Source organism: Rhopalosiphum padi, chromosome 1 (genome assembly GCF_020882245.1).
Source record: "Rhopalosiphum padi isolate XX-2018 chromosome 1, ASM2088224v1, whole genome shotgun sequence".
Classification (NCBI taxonomy): Eukaryota; Metazoa; Arthropoda; class Insecta; order Hemiptera; family Aphididae; genus Rhopalosiphum; species Rhopalosiphum padi.
The window spans coordinates 43,629,834-43,654,814 of NC_083597.1; the positions used below are offsets into that span (position 1 = coordinate 43,629,834).

A 24,981-nucleotide genomic window follows, 5' to 3' on the forward strand; every position below is an offset into this window, starting at 1 on the left:
TTTTTCATTTAATTGATGAAGGTTTTTTGTTTAAACGTTGAACTTTAAATTTATTTAAATATTATTTTTGCGATAGCTAATAAGTCAAACGATCGTTAGCTTAAAATCTCGTACACGAGCATTTACACAATGATTTAAATCGTTTGACTTTTGTTTTCATTTTTAAAAATGTCGAGACATTACATGTTTTAATTATTTTGTAATTTATGGATAATAGATACTTAATGATGGTAGTCAAAATTTGGTATGTAGTAGCTTGAACGACACGGTCCATTTCATAAAAATACAACAATAACACTAACGATTAGAGTAATCGTATTCGGAGACTCTTTATTAAAAAAATTGAGCTACGGCCATTAAAAAGCATTTAAAATTTAAATGTTGTGCAATTAAAAATAATGTCCTTGAATGAAGCACACGCGTGTCTCTCGGCTGCAGCATAAAAGCAAACGCATTATTAATAACATTAGCTATTCAAACATGAATTTACATTACTTTTATTTTGCGGCGAGTGTTTGATTTAGATTTATACTCGGTATTTTTAGTTTTAATCCAATAATATTAAACGAAATAATTTTAAATTTTCTGTATATTTAGGGTCATTTCGAGAAAAAAAAATCGATAACGATAAGAAGTGTTTTAAATATATCGTTTGAAACGGAATACAAGGACTTTCTCTGAACACAAAACTTTTTTCACGTAAACATTTGTATTATATTTTTACTTAAACGATTATTATAGTTCTCCGAAAACACGTAAGACAATTAAAACTGATACTTGAACTCATTCGCGTGTTTTCAGGATTGCGACTGTTTAATGCATAATATTATACGTATCAAACTATAATAATTGAGAAGTTAGTCAAAGTATAATAATCGTGGGTTATCTAATAATATTTCGTATCACAAGTTTGATCTATGCTATTAAAGTTGAATTAAGTATATTTTAACTAACAACTATTATACAATCCCTGATCTTGTTGTAATAAAATTAAAATTACAAAATATTTTATGCAATACCTATTGTGTTATTTATAATTGTGTAATGTTTTAAACACGATAATGAAATATCAATTATTGAAGTTCGTGTAATATTTTCGTGGATTAAAAAATTTCGATTACATTTTTGAATAAAATCTATGGTTTTATATTTGTTCAAAATTAAGAAAGTAAAATATTATTCTTACCAAAAGAATAAAAAATGCGTCGAGAAAAATGCAATGCCCTCGGTGTTATTAATAACAACTACTGATGAATGTGTAATAAATGCACATAAATCCTTATTAGTTGTTGGAGAAATATGCATTTCCCGGTTTTGATTCATATAATATTTTATGAACATTTTTTTTTAAAAAGATCTTATTAAAATTAAGTTTAAAAAAAATAATAAATTATTCCGATAGAATAAAGTAATGAACTATATGACGTGTCAGGTCGACGGTCTATATTAACATTTCTCAAAAAATAAACGTCCGGCGTATCGTAATATCGTATTACGTTTTTACCTACGATATCGTCACTATGAATTTTTTGAAAACAATAATATGATTTTAATTGCTCTCGTTTTTTTTTTTTTTTTTTTTTTTGTCACTACCGCGTCAATTACTATTCACGACGATGGCCGTATAAAGTGTTGAACGCCATCATCCCGATCAGACGACGGTTGACGTTACACCATTATTTCCGTCATTTCCGCGCAGACATTTGAACTGTACACTATCCTGCGAAATCGTATTATGACGTGTTCAATTCAGCCCGATGTTCAACCGACTATTAGTTGCGCCGCCACCGAGTGTATGAGAGTCGTGTAATATTTTTTGATGGCTTGATGTAATAACCGTAAGGTATTTTATCTTATTCCGCATGACATTTAGCCTCTAACCGTCGTATAAGTCGTGCTAAAATGCCGTTTCCCGTTAGTGTTTCAGTATAAAACGGTTAATTATCCGACGTTATGTTATAAATATAATATTATATATATATCGATTTCTCGTTTTTGGTTCGTGTAACTGAATCCTTAAGAAAACACGCTTCCTTATTATTATTGTTTGTATCAATTTAATGTTTTCTTATTCTTTGAAAACGCAGATATATCTACTGTGTCTGTATGACAAGTTATTTCGTGTGCGTTTAACTCATCGATAAATCATCTACTTATTTATCTTCGATTCGATTACTCCTCATAAGTGGATCATTATTATTTATGAATGTGCGATATGATATTAATTCCTTACAGTATATTGTTTTGATGTCTTTCCACTGAAGCTGATGTCTTTAAAAAGTTTCAATAAAACGTTCCTCCCCCCTCCCAAAAAAAGTAAAACTAATTAATACATGATTTTTTTAACGAAGTTTTCTAGCTAACGAAGATTTTAAACATAATTATAAAACAATGCGTGCAACTATACCTACAAGTTTAAGGCCGCTTTGTACGTTTAAACAGATATAATCAAACGATTTTATCGTAACATTGTAAATAGTTGTTTGAGTAATTGGTATTTTTTTTATACATATTTTACTCTTCTCACGTTTAACTTTATTTCCATACATGGATAGGTTCTAGCCAGGTAATCAATCAGGAAATATTCAAGCGTACATATTATTATCTCTTATATACGTTCTTATTTAATTTATAATACCTTTATCATAACCCGAGAGTAGTTTATAGAACAGCATTGTTCAAATAACTTATCACTACATCCTATGAAATTAAATTGGAAAATAACCTCGGAAATTTTAGGAATGACTGCTGTATTCAAATATTTCATTAATTCTGTTTACACTAAGTGTGAAACATTGTTAAAAGGAAAATAGACATCTTTGAAATTAATTTATTGGATCTTTGAATAAGTCTGTTTAATTTAATTGAATATAAAAGTAGATAAGACGTCTTTATATTAAATTGCTTTAAATAGAATACAACTCGAGCACACTTTTCCAACATATAAAATGGTTTATGTTTTCTAATGTCATAGTGAATTTTCTATAACTAACCGTATTCAGCTATAAATATAATTGCAACACAACCCAATTAATACACTATTACCTAAGAACTTATATAATATTTATTTTCAAATAATAGTTATTGATATGTAGTATACCATTATGGCCAATTGCATTAAAAATTTTTTACTAAACGCATAACTCTTTATGATGTAAATTAACTTGATTACAGAAAAATGATAAGAAAAGACAAAAGGTAAGTTATAAGAGACATATTCTCAATTTGTTGTTAATAGTTTGGGCTTTTGGTCCAGTTGATGTCATATATAAATTCGGTAGATTTGAAAAAAGCTATTTATTTCGTTAATCATTTGTCGTTGATCCATAAGCCCAAGATTTATAGCTCTCGTAATCCTTTATTGTCGTGGCTGAGGTCTTATTTGTTAAGTCGCTCTCAACAATGTACTTGTAAAAAATGTTTTTTTTTTTTTTTTTTTGATGATCGAATAGAAATGGCATCCTGAATACCTATAGTAAAACAGACACTTATCTCTGTCACTCACTTTTTTAGATTGAACACGTTACACTCACAAAAGACGTACGGTTTCTTTATGACGTTTAGACAAATTTGATTATGTCTAAAGGAGTTAATATTCTATTCGAATTTAACTTGATTATCTAAAACTTTTAGATAACATAAATTGGCTAAGTCTCTGGTAAGTGGTAGCCGATTAAATGGCACTCTAATAAATGTTTTTATTTGTTATTTTCTGGGTTTAAACCAATTTGCATATTATTTATAATTGTATAATGTTCAATATTGTTTAAGTTAAAAATACAAATATATTTTATTTTATTCTTAGTTTTTCCTTTTGGAATACTATTGTATAATAGTCACATTAATTACAGGATTTAATTTTTAAAATAAATAATAATTAAAATTTACCAAATTTAATTTGTTTAAAACTTTTCGTAGAGGTTGCAAACGATTAGTGGATAATTAAATTGTGAAAAAACCTGATTGAACGAGTTGGACATCAGTACTCGAGACACGCATTAGTTTTAAAAGGGAAAATTATATATTCTATGTTGTATAAATTAAAAGTATGGTAACTATCGTAAACATCCTTTTTACCGGTGTACTACTGCATACATTTGAAAAATTAAAAAAAAACCAACCGGTTTCAGTTAAGTTTTAAATTTTCATTAAGATTACTTCACTATTTCCTTCAATCCTTAACAACCAATAATTAATCGTTTTTAGATTAAAGCAGAGCAAAGTAATGTTACTATTTCTTACTACAAGAGAAAAAAAGTAAACATTAAATATATACGTACTGAAACCTTTTATTAAAATTAAACAATCACATAATTAAAGTACACTTATTCGTGTCAGATCATCGGTTACCCACGTACGTCTGACAACTGACCCATTTTAGAATGTACGCATCCTTTCAACGTGTCATTAGCGCTTTATTACAATAATCGTTTTGTGGTATCGGCATAATATTTGCTATATTAGGCTGGCTTAACTAATAACCTTTTATTTTTACTGAAATATGATTTTTCTATACTGTCTATGTTTTTTAAAATATTTTTAAAGTACTGTCTACAGAATGTAGTCATTCACTGTTTACATCACCAAATATTTCATAATTTGAATATTTATTCATTAGAATCTTTAATATTAAATTCATAATATAATATATATTATGTGATTATAAATATATACAACAGTCATATAGATTAATACAGTTTTTGTCCTTGTTAATAGCATAATACTTTACTAACTGTTTATTGTTTAAATTTATTAAACCTACAATGTAATTTATAATAGGTATATATATACGTATATGTATACATTTTATATTTACAATTGTTAAATTATTATAACAATAATATTTAATGTTACTAAATAAGTCTGCAAAGTGTATAAAGGAAATATAATAACAACTAAAAATTAAACAAAACTGTTAGTTTATATGACATTAAAATTGTTATTTCCAAAATAAAATTGTACCCTATAAATCATACTTTTATTTTTAATCTCTGTATTTTTTATATTATTATGTATAGTATTCCGTAAAATTGTTTTATCAAGAACCATGTATTCATTTTTTAAGCTTTACCTTTTAAAATTAAAAGTTTCAACTGCAAAATATTATTTGTGATTTTTTTTATGTTTTTAACAACTGTTTTTAATTTTTTAACTTTAAGAGCTTATAACAAAAATGTGATTGTTTTTTCGATATTGATATAAAAGCAATTTGTATTAAATTTTCAATATTATTTTGCTTATAAACAAAGGTTTTTAAAAAAGGCTATAAATGTTATTTTTTATAAAAAATTATAATACAATTATTTTGTAACATCTATATTCTATAACATCTATTGATATTAGTAAATAGGTAGAAAAAATTTCCCCGTGCGTATTTGTTAAACCTATTCATTGATCTATCCGCTTAGAATTTAATAATTAACAAATCTAGTAATATTATGTATATGATAAACTTAGTTTGAATAGTAAAAAATGTATTTAATACGACTCTTAAGTAATAATAAGCTGTGCCTGGTTAAATAAATTAAAATTTGTAATCTAATTAGTAAGCATATTATTCAAAACTATAGCTTTCTTATACAATAATTAATTAGTCATTACCATGTCTCTTGAAAATAATACTAAACTTGTGTTTCTACACTCGAGCGTAGTAATTTTGCCTACATGATGCGCCGTCTTATGTGTGAGAAAACAACATTTTAATACTGTATTTTTTTTATTATTATTATTATTATTAATAAAATATTAGCAAAAACCATAAAAATTACTATAAATTAATAACATTGTACAATATAACGTGTCATATTTCATTAATTTCACAAAAAATATTGGTTATAACTCCATATAATATTATATTATATCCATATTTTTTCCATATAAAACTGTAAAAATATTGATTTGTGCTCAGAATTTTCTTTAACACGTATTTAATCATTATGCATGTATATTATTAGAATTTAAATAAAATCACCTTTATAAGACAGGATAAAAAGCTTCCAGTTCGAAGTTGAGTTTGTTGGGCTAACAAGTCATGGTGATCTAAAACATAAAGATACTTATACGTATATATTTTAGATTTAGAAATCTTTACGGAGAATGCAATGAAAAATGTAATTAATTAGTTTAACATTATTAGAAAAACAAGTAACATATTGTATGTTACTTGAAAGGAGGCCATGTGTTGTCTCTGTCTTACTAACGTAAAACATAACAAATCTTTGTTTAGCAGAACAAATGTTTTGATCTTAGCTTTAATTAATAAAATAAGAGTAAATTTACCTATCATCAAATTTAAAAGTAAGAATTTTATCTAGAAAATGACATAATATGCATCATTGATATTATAATACATTTTAAAGTGAGTACCTATGTATACCTATGTAAAATATTAAAACATTAAAATGCCCATAATTCACTTTAAAATGATAATATGAATAAAACCATATGTCATTTTTTTAGATAATATTTTTACCTTTAAACTTGATAATAGCTAAATTTACTCTAGTATTAAAGCTAACATTATAAAATATGTTATGCTAAACGCTAATTCGTTATGATTTACGTTAGTTTGACAGAGACAGTACATGTGTGTATGGCGTCCTTTTAAGAATAATAATATTATATTTATAATAAATAATTAAAAATGTCTTAAATCATTTTTTCTTATAACCAATTTAATGCCACTTTTTTACCCTTCCCTCAAACAAAATTCGATTTAAATAAATTTATAATTTGTTTTTACATACCTAGTTTTATATAAATGTGTATAATATATTACAGAATAATTTAATATTTTTAATCATCGATATATTTATATTATAATATTATAATAATGGTAATAAAATACACTGTATAAATTAAAAACCATGCACCTATTTTATTAGTCTAAAGTGAAATCTTTAAATACTCATGTTTATATTATCTAATATTTATCATAATTTTGAAGTGATTGTATCACTAACAATACGATATTATTTGCTTTGAATTAATTTTAATTATTAACTGTTGAAATTTAAGGCTCCTATTAATCTAGTCTAATCTAAGTATATTATTACTTGTTGTAATTATATATTTTACAAAAAAAAAAAACTTATCTCAAACCACTGATTTTAATTTTAAGTATTCTGTTTTTTTTTTTAAGTTTCGTAATCGAATCATGTCTGTACTTCTTACATTGATTGGCACATTTATAATATATTAATATAATATTGGAACCATTTAATAATTAAAAAAATTGAAGACAATAAAATATTTAATCGACATGGTAGTTGCTCGGACACAATTATTACTTCATAGCTCCAGAGATTACCGATAAAAATCATTTTTAGGAAAACAAACAAATAGGTTACTTTTGGATTTTGCATGCAAAAATTAAATAAAAAACGGACTCATGATAATTTCTGTTATTAGTGGCACGTTTGTCATATACTTCGAATGCCTCAATAATTAGATACAGACAACTCTCAGAGTATATCGTGTCCATTGATACTTGTCGACGATTCATTATCGGTTTATGAAACTATGTAGAGTTGGCCTGATCAAACGAATGAGTACTGTAGGTACCTAATATGGTTCAATCTGGCTACACATCACTAATTTCCTTCATTAGTTCCGTGTAACATTAATTTATCCAGTTATACCTTTTGGACGAATGATTTTTCATTCACGATATTTGCATTTGGGTCGTTGATAAGATTACTAGAAAATTATGTGTTATTATATTTTATAAAGTATGATAACTTACCTTCGTCGTCCCGAGGTCATAAATTTGTTTTATTTTTTAATTAAACCGATTATTGAAGCACTAAATACGTAGAATATACATTAACTATAATAACTTATAAGTAATAAAATAATTACTTTTTTTTCAAGAGATGTGCATACTGCAAAACTAATGCAAATTTATACACGTTGGAACGTTTTAAAACCTGAAATTTAACGAAATAATATAATTATATACACAATGGTTATTCATCTGTTCAACGTTATATTATTAAATTCAAAACAACATTCAAGTTTTGAAAACTAATTATTTACAACACTAGACATTAATCGAGTGGCCGGCTTCATGCCATAGAAGTCACACTGATTTTTAACATTTTTAACATTTTCATTGATAAATAAAACAAATTAATTATATTATATTATTATATACATTAAATTATAAGAAAGATACACGGGTAAATAAAGTATAACATTTTTTTCTGGGAAAATATACTATGACAATATTCATAGATACATTTGGACGTAAAACCATACACATTTTTTTGTTTACCTATTTTCTGTGTATTATTATATAGCGTAAGAAAGTAATGGTGATATTTTTTCATAACAGCATAGTCAGCTTATAACATGGTTCAAACAATAACAATAACGGATTTTAATTATACATTTTTAGTTAACTAAGCTATAGTAAACTATTTAAAACAATTGTATTGTAATAATGATAACAAAAACTTAGTACAATTTTTAAAAATACTTAATATAAACATAAATTATATAATCAATAATATAATATATATAAAAAAAACCATTTATGTTAGGAATCACAATATTTAGCTTTGTCTAATTAAAACATAATATAAATTTTATATGGTGAATTGGATAACAAAATTCTTAACTTTATAGAAAGATAATTTATATTGAAGATATTCTCATTTCATTTGGAACCATGTTTATCCTTTTCTTTTACATTCTCATTTCTCCGGTATACTACAATATAGAATTTAGTAAATATTTCATTTTAAACCGATAAATTATTATAATTTACATTAATATATTTATATATTTTTATAAAAAAAAAAAAACTTAAATACTGAAATTTATAGCATGAATATTTAATTAACACTTATGTTTATAAATATATTCACGATAACTCAAAAACTGTAATTCAGCAAAAGAGTAATGTTAAACAATTCATCATTATTGTACGACTTCGCAGCTATTTTATAAATGATGTTTGTTCCATATCAGCTGAAAATAAAAAGCATAATAACATGTTAGATTATACTCTACTTAATAAAATAATATAAATGTAATTAGCGTTCTTTTAGCATATTATTCAGTATAATTTATAACAATGTTACTCTAAATTTATAAGTCTACTAATTAAAGTTCATAAATATATTTGAAAACGCAGTTTGATATTTTTAAGAACTTAAAGAAATTCTTATAGTCTTATAAGATATACTATTTGTTTAAAGTTGTTATTATTAACATAGCATTAATTGTATAATTTATAATATTTATTTTTACTCAACCATATTTTATATCTATATAAAATGTATGTATGTTAAGTTTTAATTAGTTGTAAAATAGTTAAATCAAAAAAATAGTTGTTTTTATTTGACCGAATAAGGTCGTAAAACTATAATTTGCGTGTAATAAAAATATTATAATTTTCGCTCTACTGGCTTGCACACTTGCAACATAATATCTCTGCAGGTTGCATCAATATCATTATTTTTTTATCGTGAATTATTTTTAAATTTAATTTTATGTGTGAAAACTATTATACTTTTAATCGTATTGTCTCGATAACCAACCCGTTCTTTATGTTTGTGTTGCCATGATTATCTAGACAGTATATTTATAATGGATTCTTTATGTTTTTTAAATATATCAACGTATAATTACGTTAAGCTGTAATTAATTAAAAAAAAAAAATGTACCATTTTAATTAAGTGTTAATTAAATAAAGTGTTAATTTTTTACAATTGCTTGTATTTAATAACACGTCTTAAATATTTACAAATTTAGTCATTGACCACCGTAGAAAGTATATAATTATTAAGTTAATAGGCGTTTTTAAAATATATCATTAAACATTTTTAAAGATAGTACGTTAATACTGGATAATATTATATTTGAATTTAACTACCAATCTTGACACGCCTTTTCGATAATACAGACAATGAATGTTAATTAAACATGTCGGTATACGAGATTTTTAGACAAAAGGCACTGACTTAATGATAACACCTATAATAATATACTAAATAATAATTGTTACTATAATATCGTATGTCGCCCCTTTACAATAATTTTATTTTGTTGAGCTAAATCAAGTGAAAATAAACAATATTATTTTCTATAAAATATACAATGTCTATAAAATATTTTAAAAAAAAAAGAATTAAAATTGTAAACTTTAAATACATACACATTTATCATGTATTTTTAAAAATAATTTAAAAAATTTTCTAATATAGCATGTCAGTATAGACTTTGATTGCATTTAGTTCATGAAATTCGTAGTAAAACGTGTTCTCGAAATATTATTCATCGGTTGTTGTTTTATTAGTACAGTCGTAAATAAGTAATATATTTTTATTGGTTAGAAAGAAAATAATTTTATTTATTTGGTGTTCTATTTTGTGTTTCACAACTCATATTATTTATGTTTAAAATTATCACGTTTTCAGTTGAAAATAAAATAATACACATACATATACACAAGTATGATAAAAAAAAATATATAAAAACATAAAGAAATTTCACATTATTCTTCCGAAAATAAAACGACGTGTACCTTTTACCAACGTCTTAAGACCATTGTACCTACCTTAAAAGTTACAATCGACGCAATTAGGAATAATGTTTTTACAGATTTATTTAGTTACTTTTCTAGTGCATAATTTTATTAAAGTATAGATTATACAATTTGATTGAAATTTAACGTTTTTTTTCTTTTTCGTGCATATCACTACGTGGCGTGACTTTAAAATAAATACATGTTTGTATGATATAAAATTCAATAGTAAGTTTTTTTGCAGAACTGAACTTATAATAACTATAATAACTTTTTTTTAGGAATTTTACATTTTAATTTAATTTTAAAAAGTTTGTAAAACATATGGTTCATTTCGAAGTATAATAATAAGCATTGCCACGAAATATGTGTTAAAAATCGTACTGGTACGTATATTAATATATTACACACACAAATATTTTATTTCCACGACGTTCGCCTACAGATGTCACGTGCAGAATAATTTTAGAATCATTTCAAATTACGCAAAAGCTTTCACCAACAAAGACATTGCTGTAATATTGGACCTGGATATACCTATCTGATGTCGGGGTTATGTACATTTCCACAAGTAATAATACATCATAATCAGAGTACCCATATATGCAATATCAATAGGACAGTATGTTGATGAAGATCTTGAGATGCCCTCAAGGTATTCTGAATACATCGTGGAGTCGTATACACGTATAATATTACATTATATACGACTATTAGAAGCGTACATAGAATGTACTCATACAACTAATGAATTAAAAAAAAATGTTGTGTACCGTTATGCAAATCCAATGTTGAGCTGTAAATATTATACTGCAGATGAAATTATTAATGATTATAACGTAAAAAACTATATGCACCGTAATCCATTTTAAATAGATTATTCTCAAACTATCAACACATATTTTTATACTGTAAAAAGTAATAATAATCAGTCAATTGACAACACATAATATGTGATAGATTATTTGGAAAAACGTGAGAACCGTTCGATTTGGCACTGCTACAAACAATAGGTATAAAAAATAAAAATAAAAAAAATCGAAAAAAAGTAACCGAATAAAAATAAAAATGTGCTTATATAATTCATAAATATATATAATTGAAAATAAAACCTATAACAGAATCTCTAAAAAATTAGTTGACTGAATTATTTTTTTTGCATGGTACCTATCTCATAATAATTCTTTCGATATCATATCAGGAGAATATTATAATATAAGATTTTATGAAGAGCGTGGTATAATAAATAACATATTTGAATTTTGAATAATAGTATCAATAATAAAGTGGGGATGAAAAAAAATACGAAATCAATAAATCATCATTATGAAGATTTTCAACGAGATAGATGACATTGCATTTGCCCGATTACGTGATAGACATAATATAATTTTCACGTTTCGTACTTTTTTTTTCGACATAAAATATCCTCAGTAACGAAGCTTAAATAGCATTCACGTTTGAATTCAACGTTGATTTTCAAAACGAAACCAAATTTCATATTCCCAAACATTATTTCTGTGTCAGAACATTACTCTTGTAGTCTTGGTAAAGAAATAAGGTCAAAGTTAAATATTTAGCCGTAGAGTATATTTCAATAAATTAAAATGCATTACACCGGAGAGATGAACATTTCCGTATAATAATACCAACTTACCGGAGATCTCTTAGGCATTTGAAACTCACTACGATTGGTTTTTGTTATTAATTTATACGCATGTTCTCTATTCATTCGTGTTTATTTAATATTATCATGATCATAATACGTCATAATAAATTCTGTTTTTATATTTTGTGGTAAAAATATTTCATTGTAACACGATCATTTTATGAATTATTGTAGCATAAGATTCGAGTATTATAATATTAATATTAATCTTTTTCTCTCGTCCGTTTATTACAATATTATGTAAGGGAGAATTGTAAAATCCATTATACCCAATTACTTTGTGTATTTGTAGTAATGCAAATATATAGACATAGAATACAACGGCATGCAATAAAAAAAAGTATTAAATGATTATAAAAGAAATTTAAAATAAAGTATTTTATAACAATAATATTTATATATATATAATATATACAAAGTTATTCACCAAGAATGATCACATTTTTTTTAAGTTATACATTTATTCAATTTTTTTTCTGATTTTAAGAATTTTTTATACACTTGTATAAAGTCTATATTTTTTCTATAACATCATACTGGATTATTTTTATGATTTAAATTTTATATAATTTATAAAGTTCCTTATAAGGTATATAATTCCTTTTTTTAATGTAAATTCGAAAAAAAAATATATTTTTTTGAAAATTGTAAACTTTAGCAAATTTGAAATATTTATGTTAATATTATATTTTAATCAATTATTCAAAAAAATGGCCAGCAAAACTAGATTAAAGAATCATTAAAATTAAAAAAAAAATCATGGGAGCCGATTTGAAGGTTATACTGGAGATAATTTGAATGTATCTCATTTAAAACTATATTATATCTATTTACTGGTTGAAATATTCTTCAATTAGGTACTAAGCAAGTGACGCAGCATTATATTTTTGTCGTAATTCAACATTTACGAAATGCTATAAATTTGAATTATGATGATAACTATTTTATATAAGTTTAAAATAAAGATATATCGATGAAAAATAGATGTTTGGTTAATGGTAAATAACTATGATTTATTTGAAATAAACATAGTAAATATCAATAGTTAAAATAGTACCGTATTAAAAAAATGTGGGTCAATTTAAAATTCTGTTGATTGTAAATTGTTATTTATAATCTTTTTTTTTATTATTTACAATAAAATTACATTTCATAGTTATAATAAAAAACAAAAAAAATATTGAATATTATTATATAATTTATTTTTATAAAATTTAATGACTTCTAATCAAATATGAATATGTTTTTAATTGGATGGCTAGATATATTTTTGATTTGAAAATAAAATAAATTAAGTACATACGTTCTACGTTAAATGTATTTGAGTAACAAAATATGCATATTTAGTATTTACTAACACGCTTACATTGGAAATATTGCTTGGAAACTCATCTTTATTTTATTTTATTTTTGGTATTTCATAATATTTTAATAAATAAATTATAAATTTTCTGTGAATTGAATACAGATAAACACATATGTTAAACAGTTACGTATAATTTTCGTAAGACTGTTTTTTTTTTCGATCGTTAAAATAACAAATTACAACACTTGGCAAATATTTAATCATTTGCACGTCATAAATAAATACTATTTATAAATTCAAATTATTTCAATTTTTTTTTTTATTACGTCTGATTTGAACAATTCAAATGGAGTGTATTTTTAAATCTCCATGAGCAAAAAAAAAATAATTCTAATGACGCATTAGTGACGGGACATATTGATCCGGTGAAATTTTGATCCAGGGATTAAAATCTCACCTCACTGGTGCAGGTAAAATCCATGTTTTTTTGACTATTGCTCTTTGTTGCTCTTAGACATATAGTTAGTTGAATGAAAATTACACACACTTAATTTACACTTTATTTCACGTCGAGATTTTATGAATGATCAAACACTAAACTTTTCATATTAAAACCTAAACATGACATACATAAAATACTACGATAGATCGCAATATTTTTTTCAGTTTAAATAAAATTCATAATTATAACTAACAAAAAAAAAATCCGAAATTTTATTTAACTAACGTCTTAACATGATTATAACTTTTAAAAATATAATATAATTAGTTCAACAAAATACGAAGAAATTATAGATCTTATGGTATGTAATAATCTGTAAGGTGTGTAGTGCAACATGACTTACGTTATTCAAAAATTAATAACTTAAACTGATGTTTATTTAAATAATACTGAAAGTCATTACATTTTTTGGAACTTATAAAATGTAATGAACACAAAGAAATTAAAAATTTCTTAATAAAATGTCGACTGTAATATTTTGTATTTAACACATTTAACATAAATTACTAGTAATTTATTTTCCTACAACTAGTAATATAACAGATTGAACTTTTTTTTTCAAAAAAAAAAAATATTAAAAACGATATTCTATCATATATTCTTTATATTAACTTATTAGTAAAACAGAGAATTTATAGTATTTGCATACTTGGTTTGCACAATTATATAAAGAATATTTTTTTTTATTTTATGAGAATATCTTTCTTTTTTATTACAGTAGCTGCATGTCGATTGAATATTAAAGTATAAACTCTTATACTGACTTAGGTATTGTCCATATCTTATTTAAAATTTGTCTTATCTAATATTTCATTATTTTCAATATTTATTTATTAAGTCACAAAGAAAACTTTCAGTGAAAATTTTGAGTGTGCATAATTTAAGGTTTTTTAGTAAAGAAGTGTTTGCATATTTTATATTTTTTTAGGGTTATGTGGGTATATATTAGTATACTAGGGTGTTCTTTGCCCAAGTTATAAGTCAATACCAATGTACCGTATAATGACGTTAATAAGTTCATGATATAAATAAATTAAAATAATATTTTGAATAGTTAAAAATTTCTACGATAAATAGTTTTTTAATTAAAACTTAGGCACTGAAATAAATAATATTAATTATCAAAATAAAAATCGTTATTTTTAAGTTAAATATTCAGTTTTATCAATAATTAAAACTTAAATGTTTTCGAAAAAGCACACATATACATTTTTTTTCTATTTCAAAATTCTTACTTTAAGAATAATTTATAAGAAACAGTGAATTACATTTTTAAACTTTTTAACTTAAAAAATAATTTTATTAATGTACTTTCTATTTTTTTTATAATAAATGTCTAAAATTATATCATGCTTATAAAACATTTATAAAAATATTTTATGAAACTATTAAGCACCTGCGGTTATTTAATTTTTAATTACAACAAAAATACGAATATAAAATCGATTTAGTCAAAAAACAATATTGCGTAAATATTTTTATTTTTTTGTTTTTCTTTGTTATTTTGAAAAGTAATGCTTAAAAGTAATACTTATAATATGATCTTTTAAAATATCAATTTTCTCAATTATTTAGGTACACACATTTGAAATTGAAACCTCATTTAATATTTAATACTCACATTATGTTCCATGTAAGTTGAACAGACAAATATTATTGTCGTCAACACTGCAAATGATTTTATTTAAACTATTTTGTGAGCATCTGTTTTATATTGTTATTTAAATTAACTGAAAAATTACATATTTCATACCATTAAATCATATTATTATGAATATATAAATAATCATGAGCCTTAATTATATTCTACTTATGGGAATTTGTGACTAGGAGAACTTAACTTCATAAAATATTGCCTATAGCTTTGAAGTTTACTTTGAATTTTAGTATTCGTACTTTAGAGTTCGTATTCGTTAGGTCAAAAGTCGTCCTAATTCAAATATCAGTATAATATTCTTCCGTGAAACAAATCATTTTATGTTCATATTTAAATATTAAAGTAAACTCAAAGTATATAAATCCCGTATTATCAATAAGTTACGGTGTCCTTGACCTTGTTGTACGAGGTAAAGTGCGACAACGCGCTGTGTCTGGTTACCACATCATACACTTAAGTTATTGTGTACATTTCATAAATCCCTCTCATAATCAATTTACCCGTCGACTTAAGTTCTGACCAACTTACCGTTTATAAAACAAATAATATAGCATTATATAATCTAAGTAGTATTATCGTTCATCGAATCCAATGCCACAATATAGACAGATATTTCTCAAATTACAAATAACTATTTACAGTGAAGAAGGAAAAAATATAAGCATTCTATTCATCAAAACGTATATATATATATATATATATATGTACGAAACACGATTTACCTACGATACTTGGTACTATATACTCGTATTATTTTGTACGGTTATATTTTATATTATATTTAATATGTATTTATTGCAGTAGAAGCAGCTTATTAAGAACACTTTTGGACCAAAATGAAATGTGTTAATTAACCGATTGTTTTTATAATAAGCGATTGGTTTATTTAGGTACTTATGAAAAAAATGTAATCTATCTAATTTAATAAAATATATCTACTACGAACAAAAAAAAAATTATGTATCTTTTATGCAAAATATGTATCGATATCTGTTTTTTTTAGTCTAGTAACTTGATGACCATGCTTTCATACGAATAATTTTTCTGAAGCCAAAACACTAATTGTATCGTACGCACGCCGAAACTGAACTTAAACGATAACAGTAAATAGTATAGTAGATACTGTACTTACGACACAGAATACAAAGAACAGTAAAAAATAAACGAAATTAATTAGACAAGTGGAATTCAGTATTGACACGTATCAACATTAACGATACAATTATGTAGTACCTTAGTAGTATTATAATATTTATATACCTTGTCTCTAATTGTTAAATATGTTTTAGTATACCTACGGCCGGACTATCACTAAGCATTTTGTTTCAATAACACCATTGTATCAATTATCCGTGTTTTTAATAAAAGGCTTCTTCTGTATTTATGTTTAATCTTAAAAAAAACTATATTAAAAATAGTACCTATACTCAGTGGCAGTGCGAACAATTCTAATTCGTGGGACACGTCGGTGTTTTAATACTAATGTGAAATAATACTACTAAATCTATTAACATATTATATAATTAATAATATAAATATATATAAATCAGGTATAATTAATCCAGTTCCATTGAAAAAATGAAACCTGCCATTTTGACATTTTCCAACTACCCACCTACCCACCAAATTTTTGTCTGGGACACTTGTCCCAATAAAACACAGTCGCGCCGCCATTATACTTACTGTGATCTATTAAAATAATTATAGTTACTGCGGTTTTGCCTAACTTATATTTAACACAAGTATTAATATTAATATTAATATTTGTGTTTTTACCTATAGTTCTACTTTCGAATTTTACACGTAATAGTTATTATACGCTTAGTGTATAATGTAGACGCGCACTCGCGTAATATAATTCGGTACATATCATTCGTATATTAACAATAAATCACTTCACGTTATACAAGTATAGAAGAATAAAATAATATAAATCAAATAACCTGTACTAGCCAAGAAGTCATCGTTTAATCAGATTTCCATCTTTCCATAACGTAATAACCATAAAAAAAAAAAAAAACAATAAAAAAAAGTCAAACACTTTCAGTGAAAATATAATAAAATAACTACGTACCTATTACATCTCAGTTAAAACCCTCATATTTTACCTAAATAAATTATTTTAACCTACCGCATATACTTTGTGTTACTACCTTACTATAATACCCGTGGATAAAAACTATAAAATAATGTAATATATTTTCCAAGTTTAAGTTTAATCCTCAATATCCATGACTGTATGTTGTGTAAGTTCGACAATCTTTTGTTTTATTTTCTTACGTACGAAAAATCGTTTTTTAGATAGATAGCTATTATAAAAATGTAATGATATTTACTTTTTAAATATAATATAATTACATGAACTCTTAAAATACGACCAAACATTAATTTGTAATAAATACATCATTTTATAAACCACATAAATCCATGAGGATGTATTGTACATTGATTCTGTGCACAAATACTAGACATATAAAATCTAATATAAAGCTTGTTAGTAAAGTTATTGCTAATTTATGAAGTTTCTTAAATAAAAGTATCAACCGGTTGTTTATTTATCGTTAAAATAATACACTTTCATTGTTTTTTGTTTTTGTTTTTTATAACTCTACGTTTTGAACATCGCATTTACACAACACACAAGTATAATACTATAAAGTATAAAGTAAAATAAAAAATATTATTTAAATGAAAAACTGACCCGATGTAGTTATATTTAGTAATAATCATTAAACTGTTACCATGATTCCCAAGCAATATTAAAAATCCAAACAACAATAATCTTGAATTGTTATGAAAAATAATAAATTAGTTTCAAAATTTAATATCGTCTGCCCCACATGGTGCCGGCCTCCAATCGATTAGTTTTCGTCGTGTAGTTTGGACCGAAAAACATATACATATATAATATAGCCATATAATAATATACAGATATTTAACACGGGATAAAATTATTTGGCATGTTTCCATGCACGAGGCTTTCTAACGAATTCGGTAAAAGGATAACTTTTTTTTATCACGATTTTCCTACCCACTTAACTGAAAAATTAAAAAAAAAAATTCACAGAAAACTATCGATATTCGACTTCAGGATACAAACCGCCCGACATTGTGCTGAAAAACGTAATGCTGAAATCGTGGAATAATGGATACAAAACATATTTTTAACGATTTTATGCAATATTATTTGAATACAATTATTGGCATGTGAACTACAGTTCAGTCATAAGTACGCCATTATGACGGCAAGTTGATATAATTTTGTTGGCGACATTTGTTGCAATAATAAATGATAACTTATTGAAATATACGTCATTATACATTTCATCTCTCGCCTATTTAAAGTTGAACAACGACACAATTGCGAACATCGATAATGAGTGTTATTAATGCACAACGGAGACTAACTAGATTTAGTCCTAAAACGTATTTTGTTCAGAACGAGAACAATTCTGACAAAGTTCGAAACGAAAACGAAAACGATGGTTTATCGTAATAATTTTACCAAAATAATATATATAAATATATTATATGTTTACATGCTGAATCGCTTTATTTAAATATTCTCTGCCCGCGAGGACAACTCTATCATTGTGCTGCGTGAGGCGTTTAGACGATTCAGAATTTTAATATTATATACTCGACTCAAAATGGTAACAAATATTTGTTACTAAAAATGAATTGACTTCATAGACATAAATTCAATAATCTGATATATACTGTTTCAGTGTTTCGTCAGAGTATTGTAAATTCTAAAACTATTTCTATTTTATTTCGTTTTAATAAATTACACATATGCCCAGTGAAAATTCGTAAACATTAAAAACATAATTTAAAAAAAAGTATACATTACAATAATACATGGATATTTTGCAATTATAGGTTTTATAGAGATTTTAATTTAATTTCAGACATAAATTACCTTACTATTGGTTTACTATAATATATTCTTGTATAATGAAAACTACATAAGTTACGTTTATAAATTAAAAGTGTACAATATAATATATTATATTAATATTATATATTATATGAAACATAATATGTATAAATCGATATATTAATATTAGAGTAACTTTTTTATGGTATAATTTTAAGATTAAAATGATAATATTTGACTGAAATTGTTGATATTTATAAATTATTATTTTTAATAATCAAAACAATTCAAAGTTTAGATTAGAGAAAGTACAAAGTATAATCAAACAGCATAGTTTTAATAAATCTTTAATAATAAAGATAATACAGAATGATATATCTAGCATCGTCACCCCTTTTTATTCTTTAACAATGTCATTAATAAAAATAGAATTTTTGGAAATTTTAAGTATAATTAAAGAGCCCATTATCAAATTCAAATGCTTGATATTTGTGCACTACTTAAGAAATATCTGCGGAAATATAAATTTATATTTTCAAATAAGAACCACCATATTCTACTAACAATCATTATGCCGTTATTTTTTTTGAAATTTCTATCGTATCAAAATCAAAATTTTAACGACTCGTTTTTAAGTTATTTTATTTTTTTAAACAGAGATAAAAAAAAAATAAAACATTGTTTAAAGATTTATTTTATAAAGACCAATAATCATTTTGATGAAAAATATTTTAAGTTCACTTCTACTAATACATTTTAAAATTGAAATCATGTCACTAAAGATATAAAATAATAATTTTTTTAATGTAATAAAAAAATCAGGTAACGTGATATCCATTATCCATATTATTGAAAGGTATAATATTCGTGCGTGTAAATGATCCACAGTTAAGTCCATTGCACTTATACTTTTAAAATTTGGTACATATGTAACCTTATATTCGATAATGTGCACCTTAAAACCAATTTATGAATTTTGCATTTTAAAGAGGATCTCGCATGGGAATTTATTGGTCTCACGAAAAACTTACATTATTTTATTTATATTAGACTGCCATTGTTTATACAAAATAATTAAATTATTATAATATAATATATTTTATTGTACACCTATATTTTATATTTTCCGAAAACCACACTAATGACCATGCTAAGAATTTATATAGTTAACATTTAACGTCAGGATAAATCTTTTGGCATTATTTAATTGTTCACGACAACGATGTTCAGATTCAGTTAGTAATAAACTATGATAAAAACATTTATTCTTAAGCTTCAAGATTAATTGAAAGTTAATTTAAATACGGTAATAACTAATAATACATTATTAAATCTCTTTTTTTAGATATTTTACCTACATATATTTTTTCATTAAATAAACATTTTTTTAAATATAAGTTATTTATTTATGTTTATATATATTTTTTTAATTAATAATTATCATGAAATAATTGTGAGTAGTTAAATTTAAGTTTGGAAATAAAAATTAAATGTTTAAACTTTAAAAGTAAATATTTAAATAACCATTGATGAGATAAAGCTATCCTAATACGGATATATCTCACCGGTAACCTGGTCCCTTACAAGATTTAATCTGTGAAACAAATGCTGTTTACCTGCAACGGTTTGAAAATAATACTATGTACTTTAAATACAATATTTTATAAAATATTTTTATAAACTTAATATATTTTATGAAAATGAATTTATATAAAACAATCTAAATCGATAAGTTGTTAATATTGGATAATGTCAAGATATCATGAGTAGTTAAAAAATTCGAATCGTTTATTATAGTTAAAAATTACATTAAAATATAATATATTTTTGCACCAAAATTATAAGAATTATAATTAATACAAATTATTGCAATGCATTTCGTATTTATTTTTTAATGATCTTAATTATTTTATCTTAGTATATTTTATTAATTTTACATTTTCTAGTAGTTTTATAATAATGCTTGAGATTCGGCTATTGATTATTATGTGTGGTATATAGTAAGTTATGTCAACATGTTGTTAGTATCATAACACTATACATTTCTTTAAGAAATGGAAATTTGCTATACTTATTTATAGCAGATTTAAAAAGACCAGAGGAACTAATTTAGGAGCTGAATTTATTTGTATTAGATTTATTTATTATAACTCAAACTATTGTCAGACTCTCCTTAGTTTCCTTTGCATATTTATAAGAAAAATATTAATTTAATATATTTATATACTTACATTAATATGATTATGTACATAATTATTCATTTCAAATGAATTTTACAATCCTCTGTAATACAACTATCATCGGGAATACAATGTGTATTATAAAAACACAAGAGGCACTCGATGAAGTTCCGTGTCTTTGAATTGCAGCGATATTGTCTCCTTCTAAAACAACAAAATTAATAAAAACATTAGTATATTGTCTAAATTAGATTCAAGTTATTATTTTTAAAATAAAAGAATTACTAATCATAAAAATGTTTAACATATTAATATAAAAAAGGATTTCATTATATATTTTTTTAAGAATATACGTCATTTCAACGCGGTGATTTCGGCACATATCAAATGAACATATATGGTCATTTAGACCAATAACAATTATTGAGCGTAAACGACGTTTCAAATTATTACATTTTGACGTCACTAAATTTAGGGACGTGATAATTTCGATGAAAAAAATAAAAATAATATATTATATACGTTTTTTTCATGGATATATTACAATTATATATAAAAATAACGTTTGAATATGTCTGATAATAATTGTGATACATTCTGTATATAAAGTCAATATTGGTCATATGTCATTACTTTTGACGAAAAAAAAAATAGAGTATCTATATAATATTATAGTTATACATAACTTCAAAACCCACGAAGTACTTCATGGCATGTTTTTAAATTTTAAAAATAGTATGATAGTACACTTATATAAAACAAATTGTGTTTTATATTATAAATTTCACTGTATTTACCTATTTTTTCATTTATTTATTAATAATTATACATCTTTAATGTTGGGTTCAGAAAGCAGTTTTTTTACAATCATAGAAAATAAAATAAAAATACATGATAACATAATATGCTTGTCTTAACATTAAGTCAGTGTTTTTAATCTTGTTAAGTTACCGTGGAAAAAATTAAAAGTATTTATTGAGTTGCCTGAAATTAACATACTTTTGATCAGTGCGAATAAATAAAAAATGTTACGGTAAGTTTATGTATTAAACTATATTACACACTAGTACTGGGTTAAGGGTGTTTAGCTAAGGAATTCAAGAAATATAATTAAAGATTTTATATTATTTTGCGTCGAAATTGACTTGTCTAAATTTAGTGGCGTCAACATTACACGAGTTAAAATATCACTCAATTGTCGTTTGTTAAAATTACTGCGTCCATTTTAAATTGGAAATTACTCTGCCGAAATGACGAAATTCCCTTTTTACTTATGATCATTTAATTTCATTAACTTGTCAAAAATATCAAATGGTTACAAGAGTATAGTTTAAAAACTATTTATTTTCAAAATATGTTTCGAATGTCATTTCTGCTGGTTTCTATTAAAAGTTGAGATCTGAAGAAACGCTTACGGATCACTTGTTTTGAGGTGTTGGAATAAACGAAAAAAACATAACACACGTCTAGAATTTTATGGATACAATCAAACTATCCTCTGAACCGTATAAGGCAGATTTATTTTCGCAGTAAATGTTCTGAAAATTCATAGCTTAACACTCAGGTCTGCTAGCGATGTGGAATATTTATATTAGATTTAGAGGTATTGCGGTTCAGAAAAGGATTTCAAAGGGAATATGTTTGCACATCATGATTGTGTTAAAAGTCATAAACACGATTTACAGTTTTCTGATAAATTTGATTTTAAACTGTAACTGAGTTTCATAATATATCAATTTTCACGTGATATATATGTTTTTGTTTTTAATTTACTAATAATTATTCTAAATATTGATGAAACTCGCTTCAATAATAAAATATGATTGTTAATATTAAATTATTTATCGTGGAAACATGAATATTCATGATAATAATTTATAAATGTTTTATTGAATAAAACAAAATGTTGTGTTTGTGTAAACCAAATTATACGGTTGTGTATTATTTTTATAAATTGGAACGTTGCCAGTTAGGAACGGAAAAGACGTAAGATAAAATGATATCAATACTGAAAGGAAACCGATCTAGCTACTTCTCGATTCATTCGCCTTGTGGTTGTATAAAGCTCTGTATAAGAGCTTTCTATTTTTGACCGATAAACAGATTCATTTAACTTGTTTTGAAACTCCTCAGGAAATAAGTATCTATTGAAATTTAAGCATATTATACAATACTAAAAGAAAAGGTATCAATGATGTTATTCATATATCTAAGTTGTCAAAAAAAATTATAGCTAATACAACTATCAAAAGATTGAATTACAGTTAATATAAAATAAAAAATAAAAATTACTAAGAATTTATAAAAAAAAAAAATAGAATTTCAACTTAAGTTAATATGAACTTTTTAATAGTTATTAGTGTTTTAATTTATTTTGACTTCGTGTACATTTAATTAAAATAATATAACAAACTAATTTTAAATCAGAAATAATATATTTTTATGTTCATAATTTTATTTATTGTATCTATATTCGAAATAAAATATATAATATTGTTTATTTTAGACTTTTTTAATTTATAAATATGTTTTTTTCATTAATTGTTAAATTATCACTAAGATAATAAAAATAAAATAATTAGAATACGAACAGATTATTTCTAAATAAATGTTAAGCAATTTTTTTTTTTTTGTATAGCTATAATTTTTTTCAAGTTAGAAAAGTGTATTAATAATGTAACAATGTTTTAAAACTTTGATAGATTTAATGTTCTAGTTGGATTACCGCAAGTAAAGCCAAGTAAATCACTAAAGAAAAACGTGGAAAATGTTAAAATAAATTTGTTTTAAACTATGAATTCAACTATTTAAAATGTCTGGCATGTCATACCTTATGCCTATACTTATTTAAAATAATTAAACATAATAACATTAAAAAAAAAAAAAAAAACAATCATTTACCTACCAACAGTTATACAGATAGTTAATATATTTAATTAGTGTGTAATTTAAATACATTTTTCACAATATTATGTTGTAAATCTTATAACTTTAAATATAAAATTTTAAAATAAGTTATATTATAACTTATAAGTAATAATGTTATTATTATTTAATATATTTTTTAATACTGTGATTAATAGGAATTCTTAAAAAAATATATTTTTTTTTTGGATCCATGTTAAAGATAATATAAAATGGTATAAATAATGGATGGTTTTATCTTCTTTGACATGAAAAAAAATAATAAATAAATTACTAAAAGAAAAAAAATATACTCCAGCTATATTATACTGCAAACTAAACTTAGTAACTT

General features: G+C 24.1%; 1 protein-coding gene across 1 annotated transcript in view; it reads right to left on the reverse strand.

Moving 5' to 3' along the window:
• Window positions 1-7,967: 7,967 nt before the first annotated feature.
• LOC132918000 (hemicentin-1-like) overlaps window positions 7,968-24,981 on the reverse strand; it is a 229,942-nt gene continuing 212,928 nt past the window's right edge. The window contains exons 8-9 of the mRNA XM_060979039.1: window positions 21,777-21,929; window positions 7,968-8,973 (exon numbers count right to left, since the gene is read on the reverse strand). Of these exons, the coding sequence (XP_060835022.1) occupies window positions 21,808-21,929 (122 nt within the window). The 3' untranslated portion in view covers window positions 7,968-8,973; window positions 21,777-21,807. The remainder of the gene's footprint in view (window positions 8,974-21,776; window positions 21,930-24,981) is intronic.